A 14,874-nucleotide genomic window follows, 5' to 3' on the forward strand; every position below is an offset into this window, starting at 1 on the left:
CCATAGTGGCTGGATGAATTTACATTCCCACCAAATGTGTGCCAGGGGTCCCATTTCTCCACATCCTCAACAATACTTATTATCTCTTGTCTTTTTGATGATAGCCATTCTAATGAGATGATAGCTCATTGTGGTTTTGATTTGCATTTCTTTGGTGCTTAGTGATGTTGAGTATCTTTTCATGTGCCTATTGGCCATTTATATGTCTTCTTTGGAAAAATGTGTTTAGTTAGTGTGACTTTTTTTTTTTTTAATCACACTGGCCTCTGATGCTACCCCTGTGTCCCCAGCAGCCGATGCCCCAGAGGCTGACATGTTCACTAGCACTGGGGAGCCTCAGAGCTGGTTTTTCATGGGGAGCATGGGCAGCCAGGGGCAGGAGCTGGGCATCCCTGCCTTGGGATGGCGCCCTTGCCACCAGGGCCCCTCCATGTCCCTGGGTGCTTGCCTCCCACCAAGCTGCATGCCTGCTGCCCTGGCCTCCTAGCCTCCATCCTGCCCTGGCCCTCTTTGACTCTGCCTATTTTTTAATCAATTTTCTTTTGTTAATGAGTTATGTGACTAATCCTTTACCTAATATATGGTTTGCAAATATTTTCTCCCATTCTGTAGGTTGCCTTTTCATTTTATTGATTGTTTCTTTTGCTGCGCAGAGCTTTTTAGTTTGATGTGGTCCCGCTTGCTTATTTTCTATTGTCACGTGTCATATCCAAAAAATCAGTGCTAAAACTACGTCAAGGAGCTTCTTCCTTATGTTTTTTTCTAGCAGTTTTATGGTATCAGGTCTTTTGTTTAAGTCTTTAATTTATTTTGAGTTAATTTTTGTGAGGGTTTGTGATAGGGCTCCAATACCATTTTTCTGCATGTGGTTATCAGCTTTCCCAGCACCATTTGTTGAGACTATCTCTTTTCCCATTGACTGTTCTTGGCTTGCTTATCAAATGTTAGTTGACTATATGCATGGGAGTTTATTTCTGAGCTCTCTATTCTATTCTATAAGTCTATGTGTCTGTTTTTATGCTAGTTTGAATTATACTGTTTTGATTACCATAGCTTTGTAGTATAGTTTGAAATTAGGAAATGTGTTACTTCTGGTTTATTCTTCTTTCTCAGGATTGCTCTGGCTAGGATTGTTTTCTTTTTTCTTTCTGTGAAAAGCACTATTAAAATTTTGATAGGGAATGCATTGAATCTATAGATGGCTTTGGGTATAATGGACTTATTAACAACTAATTCTTTATATCCATAAACATGGAATATCTTTCCATTTGTTAGTGTCTTCTTCAATTTCTTTCATCCAAGTTTTGTAGCTTTCATTGTACAATCTTTCAATTCTTTGGTTAAATTTATTTCTAAATGTTCTATTGTTTTTGATGCTATTGTGAATGGGATAGTTTTTTTTTTTTTTTTCCAGATGTTTCATTGTTAGTGTATAGAAATGCAACTGATTTCTGTGTGTTGATTTTATGTCCTGCAACTTCCCTGAATATGTTGATTAGTTCCAACAATGTTTTGGTTGAGTCTTAGGATTTTCTCTAAACTAGATCATATCATCTGCAAATAATGATAATTTTATTTCTTCCTTTCTGATTTGGATGCCTTTTATTTCTTTGTCTTGCCTAATTGCTCTGGCTAGGATTTCCAGTACTATGTTGAATAAAAATGGTGAAAGGGGGCACCATTGTCTTGTTCCTGATCTTAGAGGAAAAGCTTTCAACCTTTCACTAGTGAGTATGATGTTAGCTGTGGAATTGTATAATCCATATATGTTTCAGAATCAGTTTATCATTTTCCACCTGCAAAATCCTTTAGATGACTCTCTTTTAAAGAGGTTTCCTGGAAGTTCCAACCAATGACTTATTACATCTCATTGGCTAGAACTATGTTACATGACCAATCCTAGCTACAAGAGTGACTGGGAAATATATTTTAAGCTGGACATATCACACTCTGAACAAAATTGAGATTTTCTTAGGATGAAAAAAGGAGAACGGACATTGTGTAGGCAACTAGCAAGTTCTAAATTGCTAATTCTTCCAAAACTAATGGGGATAAGGGAAGAAGAGATGAAGTGATACCATCCCTGTATGAAATGAGCAGAATTCCAGGGCTTTTGCTATCACAGCTGGAATCACACTGGTGCAGTGCAGCAGAACTGATGATTCCTATTATTCTCTTGTCTGCTAGGATTGGGCTGAACAAGAATGAAGGTCCCAGAAACTCCTCTGGTAAGACGATAGGGTTGCCCATGGTGGTTTCCACTGATAGTTAATAGGCCAAGAAGATTTCTTGCCACACTGTCACTTTTGGTTTGATGGGGTTGGGACAGACTCAGAAAAGGTTCCATGTCATTCCAGCCCAATTCATCCACTGATAAAGGAAAATTATTACTGTTGGAACAAAAGATTATAAAAATACTTGAAGAAATCAACCTTTATTCACATTGTCAGATACAACTTCATAAAACCAAACCTTTGGGATATTGGACTATCTTGCTTATATTTTTAGTAGGATGATTTTTAGTATTCCTTATCAACCCTAATTCACCCCTCCCACTCCACCCTTTAACGTTGTTTGAAATTAGTGAATTTAGGAGCGAGGATTAGTATGCAGGCTAATCTGTGCCCTGAAAAAAAAGAAAATGTGAGGTCATCTGTTCTCTACTTTGCTGGTTTTATCTATTCCCTCTAGACTGTAACCCAATCCAACAGAAAGTAAGGAGCCCATATTTGTATACTAAGACACAGCCTTCCCATCTTTATTGAAAAGGACCAAGAATGAAAAAGCAAGCTGTGTTAGTCTGGTTTTTCTGGGAAGTAGACACTAAGATGGGATTAAACGTGCAAGGATTTTATTAGGAGGAATGCCTATGTGAGAAAAAATGGAGAGGGAGTTGGGCAGAGTCATTAGACTATGATGCAAGTCTTGTAAGTGAAAGAGAGAAGGAAACTCTGTTGGGTAGAAGTGTCCTTGACCATTATGTGGCCTAAGAAATGTTCAGGAAGGCCACTAGGGCATCCTTGACCCCATGTTGGCTGTCTGGGGAATCCTCTGTTTCCTGGCAACAAGACTGCCTGCCATACCAAGTCATTGGCTGGGAGTAGCCTGTGGCAAGTGTGATCTTGGTACAGATGTGGCAGTGGTTATTAGAGTGCAGTAACTAGAGACCTTGGTCAATTATATTCTCCATAGTTAGAGATCTGAAAGGCATAGTCTCATGGCAACCTCAAAACCTTAATTAGCTTTTGCTAGAAATTAAAGAGAGTACTAGATGCTCCTTTTGCAAAATATAGAAATCCAAGTTGACCTCTGTTGGCATGGGTAACCTTAAGAAGGGAATGAAATAATGGTAAACCAAAAGAGAATGGATAACATATATTGAATGTTCCTAGAAGTATATAACATTAGAACTGAGTGGCTTATGAATTATTTTCTTTTTAAGTTCTCTTGCATCTTCTTGATTAGGTGTCATTAATAACTTTCTTAAAAATTTAAACAAAAACTTTTCAAGTAAGTTGCCTTCTCGGGTCCAAAACCATCTGCATTAGACATTTGGTGTGTAGTGACATAGCAAAACAAATATAGGGCAGGATCTCTGACCTATGACTTCTTGACAGATTCACAGATGATCATGTTCTTGTTTTAAAAACAGGCAACCTAGGCATATAAGCAACATATCAGATATCTGAGAATTGACTTTTTGCTAGTAGTTTTATTTTTATTTTTCACACTATCAAGTCCTAGAATGAGCAAGCAAAAGAAAGCACTAAAACTAATGTCACTAAAACATCACTGAAACAGGCATGAGACATCCTCAGCAAAAGGGCCTTCAAACCTGATTTATTCTTCTGTCTTCTCTCTAAAATCACAATTTGTGCTGATAAGATGACCTAATTTATTTAAAAGTGAAATGGAGAAGCTGAACGAAAATTGAGTAAACGCCGGGTTTATGTGTTGAACACCTCCATTAGCAGCAGGGCCATAGGCAAGGGGGGATGGGGAGAAATGCAGCCAGAAACAAGATTTAGAGATGAGAAAGCTCGTGAGATAATCTCACTTAACTCGCCATTTTACTGCTTGAAAGGCTGGGAGAGAAGGAGAATATTCTAAATAATCTATTTTCTGATTCTTTTTCCTTCTTTCTTATAAATGATTTAGCTCATGGCTTTTCTGCTGTTTCCCTCAGGGAGATTGCTCTCAAAACAAAAAAATAAATAAAAGTCAACAGTATCAGAAGTTTTCTCAGATGAATTTCATTTTTGCAGATAATTCTTTTATTGCATTAATCTTCCTAGAACAAACCTGAAATTCTTTTCCTCCTTGCATTCCCTTTCCTGAGATACCTACCAACCATTATTCATCATTTTAACCTTCCCTTTATCTGGCTGTGGCTCTTCTTTCCTTTCTGATGTGTGGGCACGTCAAATCCTTTGAGAGGATTTGTCACACATACGATTTTACCAATGGCTGTTGGTCTCTTCTTTTTTCACTTAGCTCTTGAGAGGTCCCACAGCCTGTGACTAAGTGACACATATTAGTGATCTCTTCCCAAAGAAATTTATTCAAAAGCAACAAAATTTCCTTGCCTGTTGGAATCAGTTCCTGCAGCAATTTGAAGCTGTGAGCCCTAGCTATGAGAAAAGGAAGATTAGACATCCCCATGGTCTACAAGGCTTGAAAATATTGCAGGATGTTTGGTAAACAAAAAAAAACAAAACAAAATGAAAAATAGTCTTGGGAACATCTTCGGCATGCAGGATAAGTTCCAACACATTTCACAAAAGGAAAAAAAGTAATGCAGAGAAAGAGGAGTTTCAGTCTTCTCTGTTGATTACCCCTCCTAGAACTCTGCCTGCCCTCCCTCCAAGGAGGTTAGCAAGGGCAGCTGGTTGCAAGGCTGCAGCTGTTCTTAATTGTTGATTTTAGCTTTGCAGTGGTCCCAGGTGGGAGAGGATGCCATATCTGCCCCCTGGAATGGACTTACAGGTGTTTGAGAAATGTTTTCTTTCCTGCGGGTTACTTGACACTCTAACAGACAAGCTATTATGATATACTGGCTGATGTCAGGAGACCTGGGTTTAATAGTCCCTACTTTCTCCTCCCTCTGATGTATAGACCTGCTAAAAAAAGATCTGCTTTCTGTGCATTTCCCAGTCATTCTCCTTTCCATGATCTCTGCAAATGGGCAGTATACATTGACAGCAAAAGAGAACATCCGGTATAAGATCTTTATGAACGTCCTCAAAGCAGGCCCCCTTTAAAATGGGTTCCAAATTGAAAGGCCATTTTTTTTTTTAAACGAGTGTATCAGAAATTGGCTTTTTAAAAAAGCAAATAAAAATGCTACTTGAGTAAAAATAATGAAATCTGGTTTTATTTATTTGTTTTCTAAGAATGAATGTACTAGAACTTGGGTTCTAAATTAGGGCTGGGCAGGCATTTATGTTTGTTCTGAGGATGTAATGATGAGGTTTAATTAGTGGGCTGTGGATGTCACATGTGTCATATTGAATGCATTAATCTGAATATATTGATACTAGCAGTGGACTCCTGCCTCCCCCTCTCCCCCCGGCACTCAGGTTTTGGGCAGCTGGGGCTCCTTCCTTGGACCCCATGCCTGCTCTGACCCAATTCTGACCAATCTCCCATACCTCCCCTGAGAGCCCACTTCTAGACTATGCTCTGAGACCAGCACCTAGGCAGCCCTGATCCTGTGTCTACCCTGGTGTGCACCCACCTAGGTCTGAGTGGTGGCTATATTTGGAGATGGAATGAGGGGGTGCAGAGCCTGCACATGCTGGCTGGAGTGTCCACATGCATTTCATCAGTGCTCCTCAGGTAAGCGAAGAAAGGGTCACCTGAGCCTGGTCTCCATATGTGTTTTTGCCTGGATATTACAAATATTAGGGATGGGCCTCTCCTACTGGCTGGTGCAATACTTCAAAAAAGATAATGAACATGAGTTTTAATTTAAAAAAGTAGATTATTTCTCACTCATTTTAAATCTAAAGGCAAGTGTACAGGAAATTAGTCTCAATGGAAACAGAGAGTGAAACTGACCACTTTGGTTCCCCCTTTTAAGATATGTGAATTGCCTCTCTCAGCAGAGGATGCATTTATTCAGATGTTAATTTGAATGTTTGAAAAGTTATTGATATTTTCGCAAAGTACATTTGAAGGATCAACAGTAACATTTTGTTGTAGTACAATAAATGTTGAACAGTATTTTAAAAACCTGCAAATTATGTCAGGATCTTGAGGGCTGTTGGGGCTCAGGATTATTATAATAAGCATAACCACAACTCTGAACTATATTAGTTCAATCAAAGACCCGGACTATTCAACCACATAAAAGGCTCCACAAATTTTTCATAGCGCCCAGCCTAGTAAGGGCTCTGGAAGTATTTACTGTATTTTAAAAATGGACTTAATGTTTGGTCATGGTAGCTCATCTAATAGTCCCAAGATAGAGTCAGGCTAAATCTCTTGATGTTTCAATGGCACTGAAAGCCAACCCTAGCTTCCAAAGCCACTGGTTCTGATGATTTGTCAGATACTTTAGTGTGAGAAAGTGGAGCTAACTTTTTCATTTACAGTGAAAGTAGATGCAAGAATGTACTCAAATCAGTGCAGTTTGACTCATATCCAGGAAACTGGCCCACTTCAGTCTTAGCTTCCTAATGGTGTCAGTCCATTTGTTGGGCATTGTCCCTTTGATCTTTGGTGCAGGGGTTTGAACTGGCCTCAGTTAAATAATGCATGACAAAAAAACAAAAACAAAAGCAAAACCCCAACAAGCATGATGATTTCTGTCAGATTCTATCCAGAAGGGTATATTATCTTTCTGTGATTGTAGACAAGTTTGAGAGTGTGTGAATAGAGGAGGAGTTAGGTAGTCAGAAGACTGAAAGGTCTCCTGTGACTTTACCTTAAAGCATTGTGGGATTTCCCCTCCAATCTTATTTCCCTACCTTGAATACCCTAATTTGTATTTTATTTGTTCTGTTCCTAAATGGCCTTAAATCTCAGTGTTTTTCAAATTGTGAATCTTGACCCATTAGTGGTTGTTAAATTAAATTAGTGGGTGGGAGCAACACTGAAAAATGAAATAGAATGAAACAGAGTAGAAATTATCAGAGCACATCTTAGGCAGCAGAAAGGAATTGTTCCATGGCGAAACTTTTGTTTCAGTTGTGTGTGTATGAGACGGTACTGAAAATTGCTGTAAAATACATTCTTTGCATGGGTTATAATTATGAGAAAAATGTGAAAAAGCACTGACTTAAGGCAAATGGTTTGAGAGTGGGTTTTAGGCATGTGATAGGCATTAGGAGTGAGAGGTTTAGGGGCAGGAGACCTTCTGTGAATAACTTCCACCACTCTGTATAGGCAGCTAGCCTCCCACTTAGCCTACTCATTAAGGTTGTACGTTTTGATGTTGTTCTTTTATACTTGCTTGTAGAGGACCATCTTCAAGTCAAAATATTCTTGAGTGAAAATTAATTTTGAGCTTGTAAGGTGCTTTTGTCCATGGTCTCCCACTTGGTTGTGGATTCTAGATTCTAGATGCTAGGTTCATCCCAGTAAAGAGGCCAGGTTCAACTCTCTGTCTCTAAGGAGGCCTCCAGCAGGATATTCTCTTCCCTGTTTTGATGATTCAGTGTTCATATGGCTACTGCCTTGAAGGGGGTGCACTTAACTTTTGAAGGTATGTTGCTATTACTTGGCCTAAGTAAGGTATTACTGGCCATATTACATCTCCAGTAGTGAAGGGTTGATATTGGAAGGGAGTGAAACAAGCAGGTGGCACTGGCTCTCAAGAATAAAGGTAACAAGTTGAAGAAGATGGCTCCTGGATGGTAGGCAGTTCCATGGCGGCAGGGATGGCCCAGTATCTTATTGCTTGCTGGTTCATAGAGTATTCCACTGAGGATCACAGACAGACTCAGGCAGCCTGTTGCTTTTCAAAGGGACGGTTTTTGGTAGTGTTATTCCACCACCATTCCAGGGGCCCAAGTATTTCACTCTGGAATTGCTAACAATTCCATTCACTCCAAATCAATTGCTATTTATTACAAGCCTACTAGTACTTTTCCCCTGGGGAAGCATTAGAGACAGCGTAGAATGCTTGGATGAAAAGATGGGGGTTTACCTCTTGAGCATTTAATTAGTGAAATCTATTTTCAAGCCTCTTCCATCAAGTAACACCAGCTGATGCCAAGGAGAATGGGAGTCATGTTGGCTTTGTTGTCTCTATTGAAGGCTCCTCGTAGTCACCAAAAAAGGCCTTGGAGAAATCTCAAGCCCAGAAGGAGTTAAACTGTGTGTCTGCACAGTGTGGCTTTGTTCTGGCAACATCCCATCAGTTTAGGTCATTTCTGATGACTTCACTCTCCTGGTGACATCAGCTTCTAATCTCCTGAAGGTGAATTCATGTGCAATTGCTTCAAAATACTCACTCCCTGTGTTCCAGGCCATTCCCGTTGATATATGGACAGAGCTTGTCTTTCCCAGGCCACAGTCTTGTCTGTATACTGCATTTGTGCTTACCATATCATATTACTGTGTGGACATTATGTCACTAACTGGCACAGCTCAGCTCAAAAATGGAATGCGTTTGTTGCAAGCAAAAACCCAAAAGCTAACACCAACTCTCCTGCATCCTACCCCAGGTATAAATGAAAAGGTTAGAAGGATGTCTCTACTATATTTTGGGTTGATATTCTAATTATTCTCTCTCTCTACTCTGTGTGGCCTGAGTATTGATAGTATCTTTCTCATGGTTTGCGGTCCATTATACCCACTAACTCTCAAAAATGTTTGGTTACTGATGGTATGAATTAAATCTAAGACTTTGAAATAACTTAGGTTAGCCTTGTTCTGAAATATCAGTTCTGTGAATGAAAGTAACCCATTTATCTTCTAAAGCCATTTCCTATACTTTGCCTTTCAAATGTCATAAAAACATAAAGGGTGGGTAGGAAAGCAGCTCAGGCTTATAGGGTAAGTGCCCAGAGTTGGTTTTGACCAAGATGGTGGTGTTGTGCCCTTGCCCAAAGCTGACAGGGGTGTGGATGCCTCTTGGTATTGTGGGACATGGACTGGAAGGGTCCTTGGAACTTGTCTAGTCTCATAGATGTAAGCACATTTTATACACCTTACTGCCCTTTTCCTATTATGCACAGGCAGCGGTGACACCCAGTTACGTCACCAGGGATTCAGAATGTCACAGTACCTCCCTGAGCCCTGTTGTTCCTTCATAGCTCCCACCCCTGAGGGGAGGGAATGTGTTGTACTTGGGGTCCTATGTCTTCATCTGGGACCTGAGCCAAGATAGGGCAGAGGACAGGAGCTCCTCTGCAGAGAAGCAGAGTCCTTATACCATTTCCAGGATCCTGTACATCCATTTCTTCTTCTGATTAATGGCTCTTGGCATTCAACTGTAGCTTCTGGTGGACAGAACCAGCAGGGTACACACTGGGGTTTAAAATCATGTCAGGGAAGTTTCATACTAACACAGTATTTTTAAGAGGAGAGACTGGTGTTTAAATAAACCAATACAATGCCCACTCTCACTGTTTATCTTCATTTCATATTGAAGGGAAAGAAAGTAAAGAATAGAGCTATTCACCCTTACAAGAGTAGCAGTGCAGTTTTTTTTTAAAGATTTTATTTATTTATTTATTTGAGAGAGAGAATGAGATGGAGAGAGCATGAGAGGGGGGAGGGTCAGAGGCAGAAGCAGACTCCCTGCTGAGCAGGGAGCCCGATGTGGGACTCGATCCCGGGACTCCAGGATCATGACCTGAGCCGAAGGCAGTCGCTTAACCCAACTGAGCCACCCAGGCGCCCCAGTAGTGCAGTTTTTAAATAGTCATGACCACGTATATTCAGTTTTGGGGTCAGCCTACAGACTACAGGAGTACTGAAAATATACTCTTTTTACCCCTTCCTCTTCACAAAATAAATGTAGAGGATTTTTTGAGGAAGGAAATAAAGCCACTGGATGACTTGCAAATATATTTTTAAATGCAGGGATGGTTAGGCTTTCTGAGTTTCAGATCTGTTTTAGTTGAGGATGGGGGTGGGGGTGGGAGATTGGCTGCCACAGAGGAAACTGGTGGAATCTTAGTCCAGGATGCTGGCACTATTACCATTCACATCTGCTCAGGATATATGAAGATATCAGGTTTTTTAAAGGCCTAATATAAAGGAAACCAACTTTCTTTCTCCTTTTGCTGCATCTGCAAAGAACTAGAAATATTAAAGAAGCCTCTTTACAAACACTGTGTCAAGGCCATTCTCTTCCTCAGTTCATACAGAGAAAAAAGTAGAAGAGAGAATGAAGAAAAGAGCCCCTCACAACCCAATTAAAATAAGTGAAAATTAAAAAAAAAAACTTCTCTTGTGCCCCAGTTTTTACTTAGTCTCTTCTGACAGCGTAACTATTTACACACACAAACACACACTTTATAATGCACGTGCTTTATACACGCCCATATTTACACCCTTCCCCCCAAATAAAGAAGGCCTCCCGAGGAATTGGAATTTCCCATTTCCCTGCTCCCCGAAAGCTCCTTGAGAATAAGAAGGTGGAACCTTCTTTTTTGGCTGAGGAGACTGAAGGAACTCCCCTTTTCTAGCAGTAAAATGCCTCACGTGGACAGAAGGGCCATAGTCTCACTTGGGGATAAAAAGGAGCGGTGGACATCTGCCTGTTTGGGTAGGGAGAAGGGTGGTTGTAATAAGGAGCCAGCAGTTCATGTGCCCCAACACACTGTTGGGGTGGTCCCTGGAGAGGGAGTGCTTTCTTTCTGTTTCTGAGGAGACAGAGAGATGTTTGCTTTTGTAGCTGGAGAAGAAGGGCTGACAAGTGTCTGTGGCAAAGGTCGGTAGTTTGTGCGTTGTATCCTTACGTTGTTTGCATTTATTCCTGCTTTTTGCAAACTAGCCTTTGATGAGTATGCCTTGCTGTCAGTTTGCTGAGTACTTTTCCTCAGGGTGCGACTGCTAAACCACCAACAAGGCATACTTCTACGCACCCAGGCTGTCCATGGTCTCACCAACTCCCTGCACCCCACAGTGGGAAAATCCTCCCCCTCCCTACCTCCCCCTTAGAGTCTTCTGCATAAATTAGGCTCATGCCAAGCTCGTGCCATGCTCAGGACTAGCAGCACCATCACACTAAGATGCAGACTAGGGAAGATGCTGGTGGCTGGAGGTATAGAGGAGAGGAAGCCTGCCCCACAAAATGAGGTGCACGTGTACATCCACCAAAGGATGTGTTGGAAGCTTGTGTGTCAGCAAACCCTTCACTGAGGCTCTGCCATCTACTGCCTGTGTTATCCAGAGCAAGAACCACAGCTCCACACAAGATGTTTTATCATTTGTCCTGGAATTCTGGCTCTGAAGGGAAAAAGTTCTTGCTGGAGCCATGAGCACCTGCAGCCAATGGGATGATAAACACTGATATAGCTGCACTCGCCAAGTATTGGTTTAATTAACGAAAGAACTAATTTGATGAAAAAGTGTTTTGAGGAATCTTCCCTATCTAGAGGGCCAGATGAGGGGCTCTGGATAATGAGTGTACAGGCATTGCCTGATCTGCCCCATCGCACCAAGTTCCTTTGAGTATGTGATCTGGTCTGAGTTAGACACATTATCTGATGTGACATTCCCACCTAGGACCAGCCACCTCAAGAGGACCCCGTGTTAGCCCCCGTAGTCACCAAAGCCTGTAGGCTCCCAGGGGCACTTAGGCCTCAGTATGGCACCTTCACCTTCGTATCCTGTGCCTAGAGCAGAGCCTGGCATACACAGGTACTCAGGAACTGCTTATGGGTTGAATTGTTGGAAATCAACTAAAAATTTGCTATCCAAAATAAATCCCAAACATGAAAACAGAGGCTACACATAAATCATTAAGTTTCAGTGATCTCAGGGATGCAAAGCATATAGTTTTTTGAAGGGACCCATCTTGATATTCATACCCAAGTCCACCTATTTTCTTCCATTTGATGTTTCAATAGTGTGGTCATGGAGAGGGCTTCCAAAAAGGGCTAAATCTGAGAGTAGGGATCCACAACTTTCTCCAAAATGAGGGACTCTTAACATAGTATCTTGCTGGTCTGTTTAACCTTTAGTTGAGGAATTCAAGGAGATACCTTCCATAGAGATGGCTTCTCAGGTGATCTTTTTCCTGTAATATCCTCACCTTGCTTTTTAACAAAAAAGCAGTGGCACGTGTTCATTTATGCCACACAATTATTAATGTTGTTTATTCCCTCTCCCACCCCCTGGCTCCCTCATCCCCACCCCTGCCACCCTGCACTGCATTGGGATTGCTCCATGAGGACAGTGATCCTGCTGGACTTGTTCACCACTGAGCTTCAACCTCAGCACCTTGCCCAACACCTGGGTCATAGATGATGCTTAACATTATTGTGCTTAATGAATGAATTAGTAGGAATGAATGATGACTAGTGAAACTACAGTGGTTCCTGCCCTGGCTTGGTTTATTGCACTAGATCCTGACAACTCTCAGCACATGTGAAAAAACAATTTAAAGTCAGTTCTCTCGCGGATCTAGTTTTGGCAGTGGGTGACTGGTGTTTGGCCAACAGCTTCTCATTGTAGGCATTACTCATATATAAGCCATAGAAGCCTGCCCAGAGAAGTCTGGTTTTGTTGTTGTTGTTGTTGTTATTTTAGCATTGTAAAAATTGTGGAATATTGCATACATAAAAACTGCATATGACAAGTATGTATAGCTTAATAATGCATCATAAATCAAATAATTGTAGAACTACTACCCAGGAAATAGAGCATCACCAGCTTCCAGGAAGCCCCCTTCATGTCCCTCCCCAACCACCAATTCCTTTCTCCCCACAAAGGTAACTACTACCCCTACTTTTATTTTAAAACATCCTTGTTTTTCTTTATGTTTTACCACCTGAAAATGTTAGTGTTTCCAGATGCTAAGATTTAGTTTGGTTTATTTTTTTGGACACTATATAAGTAAAGCCACATAGTGTGTGTTTTTATTTTGTCTGCCTTCTTTGTTACACTGTTACTTTTTGGGAGTCATCCATGTTGTTGTGAGTAGATGTAGTTTATTTTTTATTACTGTGTTGTATTCCATTATAATATAAATATACCATAATTTATTTATCTACTCTACTGTTGGACTTTTTCCATGTTTGCCTAGGACAAATAATATTTCTGTGTATGTACGTATATTTTGGTGGAATTGAGGAGCCATAAGACATGAGCATCTTCAGCGTTACTGGATAATGCCAACCCGTTTTCCAAAATGGTTGTACTCAATTTTTTCCCCATCAGACATATAGAGAGTTCCCATTGGCCTGCATCTTTGCCAGTATTGGTGTTGTCAGTCTTTTTAAGTTTAGTCATTCTGGTTTTCATTGTGGTTTTATTTTCCATTCTCTGATTACCTGTTACCTTTGCAGTGGAGTATCTTTTCTTATGTAAGTTAACATTTGGATATTAACTTTTAGAGGTGCCTCTTCAAGTTTCTTCCTCATTTTTTTTCCTACTGGGTTGTTTGTCCTTTTTCTTTTTTTTTTTTTAAGATTTTATTTATTTATTTATCTAGGAAAGAGGGCGAGCAAGTGAGCACAAATCGGGGGAGGGGCAGAGGGAGAGAGAGAATCTCAAGCAGACTCTGCACCGGGCATGGGGCCCGACGCAGTGCTCAATCTCATTACCCTGAGGTCACACCTGCGCCAAAATCAAGAGTTGGTCACTTAACTGGCTGCACCACCCAGGCGCCCCTGTTTGTCTTTTTCTTACTGATTTGTAGGAGTTGTTTAAGTATCCTAGATATGAGCCATTTGTTGGGTATATATGCAAATATCTTCTTGTACTGTGTGATTTCTTTTTTTTTTTTTTTAACTGAAGAAGGAATTTGTTTATTGAGGGTAAGGGTGCAAGCAATATAAAAATCAAAAGCTTATCTGACTTTTCTTTCTCTGCTTCTCAAATGGGGGTTGGATTTTATTTGTACATTTTCTGAGGGTCCCGATCTGCTCATGGAATCCTTTATACAGGGGGAAGCTGTGGGACAGATTCCTAGAGATCCTTCGGGAGAACTCTCATTGGGTGGGCGGGAGTGTTGCTCATGTTGCCTACTTCTTTCCCTTCTGCTTCATGTGTATTACAAAATAGTCATTGCATGCGATGGTGAGCCCAGCAATTAGCGAGAAGAAGCTCTGGAAGCCCACTTTGCCATCTCGGCACTGGTCCAGGTCCTTCATTATTTTGTCCACGGCCAGAGGGTCTTTTTGATTTTCCAAAAATCCAGGGAACTCCTTTTCCATGAGTACTCTCAGGTCCTCCTTTGTTAAGTAGCCTTTATCCCCAGCAAACTTGTGAAACGTGAACATCATGGTTTCCATGGCATGTTCCATTTGAGATGGCATTTTGGTGAGGTCTATTGAAACCTTGGCCCGAGGCGCGGCTGGGACGATTTGCTGGCTGGGACGCTACTGTGTGATTTCTTAATGCTATCTTTCAATGAATAGAAATTCTTAATTTTAATGGAGTCAATTTGATCTCTGTTTTCCTTTACAGTTAATGCCTTTTGTGTTCTGTTTAAGATATCTTCCTCTACCCAGAGATTTTGAATATATTTACCAATATTATATTCTAAAAGGTTATTGTTTTATCTTTTTTGTTTGATCTATAGTCCACCTGGAATTGATTTTTGTGTATAGAGTGAGAAAGGGGGTTGAATTTTAACTTTTTTTCCATATTGATATTCTATTGCACCATTTTTGTCATAAATCTTTCTGGACTATTCTATCTATTTCATTAGTCCATTTGTCTGTTTTTAGGCTAATTTTACACTGCTTC

The 14,874-nt window shown here is 40.7% G+C and overlaps 1 protein-coding gene across 1 annotated transcript; it reads right to left on the reverse strand.

The window, feature by feature from the left end:
* Positions 1-13,915: 13,915 nt before the first annotated feature.
* Positions 13,916-14,487, reverse strand: LOC113920072 (protein S100-A10). The gene has a single exon (XM_027590242.2). The coding sequence runs from the start codon at positions 14,439-14,441 to the stop codon at positions 14,148-14,150; it is 294 nt and encodes a 97-aa protein (XP_027446043.1). The 5' UTR covers positions 14,442-14,487; the 3' UTR covers positions 13,916-14,147.
* Between the last annotated feature and the right edge of the window lie 387 nt (positions 14,488-14,874).

The sequence above is a fragment of the Zalophus californianus genome, chromosome 3 (genome assembly GCF_009762305.2).
Source record: "Zalophus californianus isolate mZalCal1 chromosome 3, mZalCal1.pri.v2, whole genome shotgun sequence".
NCBI classification, from domain to species: Eukaryota; Metazoa; Chordata; class Mammalia; order Carnivora; family Otariidae; genus Zalophus; species Zalophus californianus.

Excerpts from the sequence above, each read along its gene's own strand:
- LOC113920072 (XM_027590242.2), bottom strand. The coding sequence starts at position 14,441 with ATGCCATCTCAAATGGAACATGCCATGGAAACCATGATGTTCACGTTT.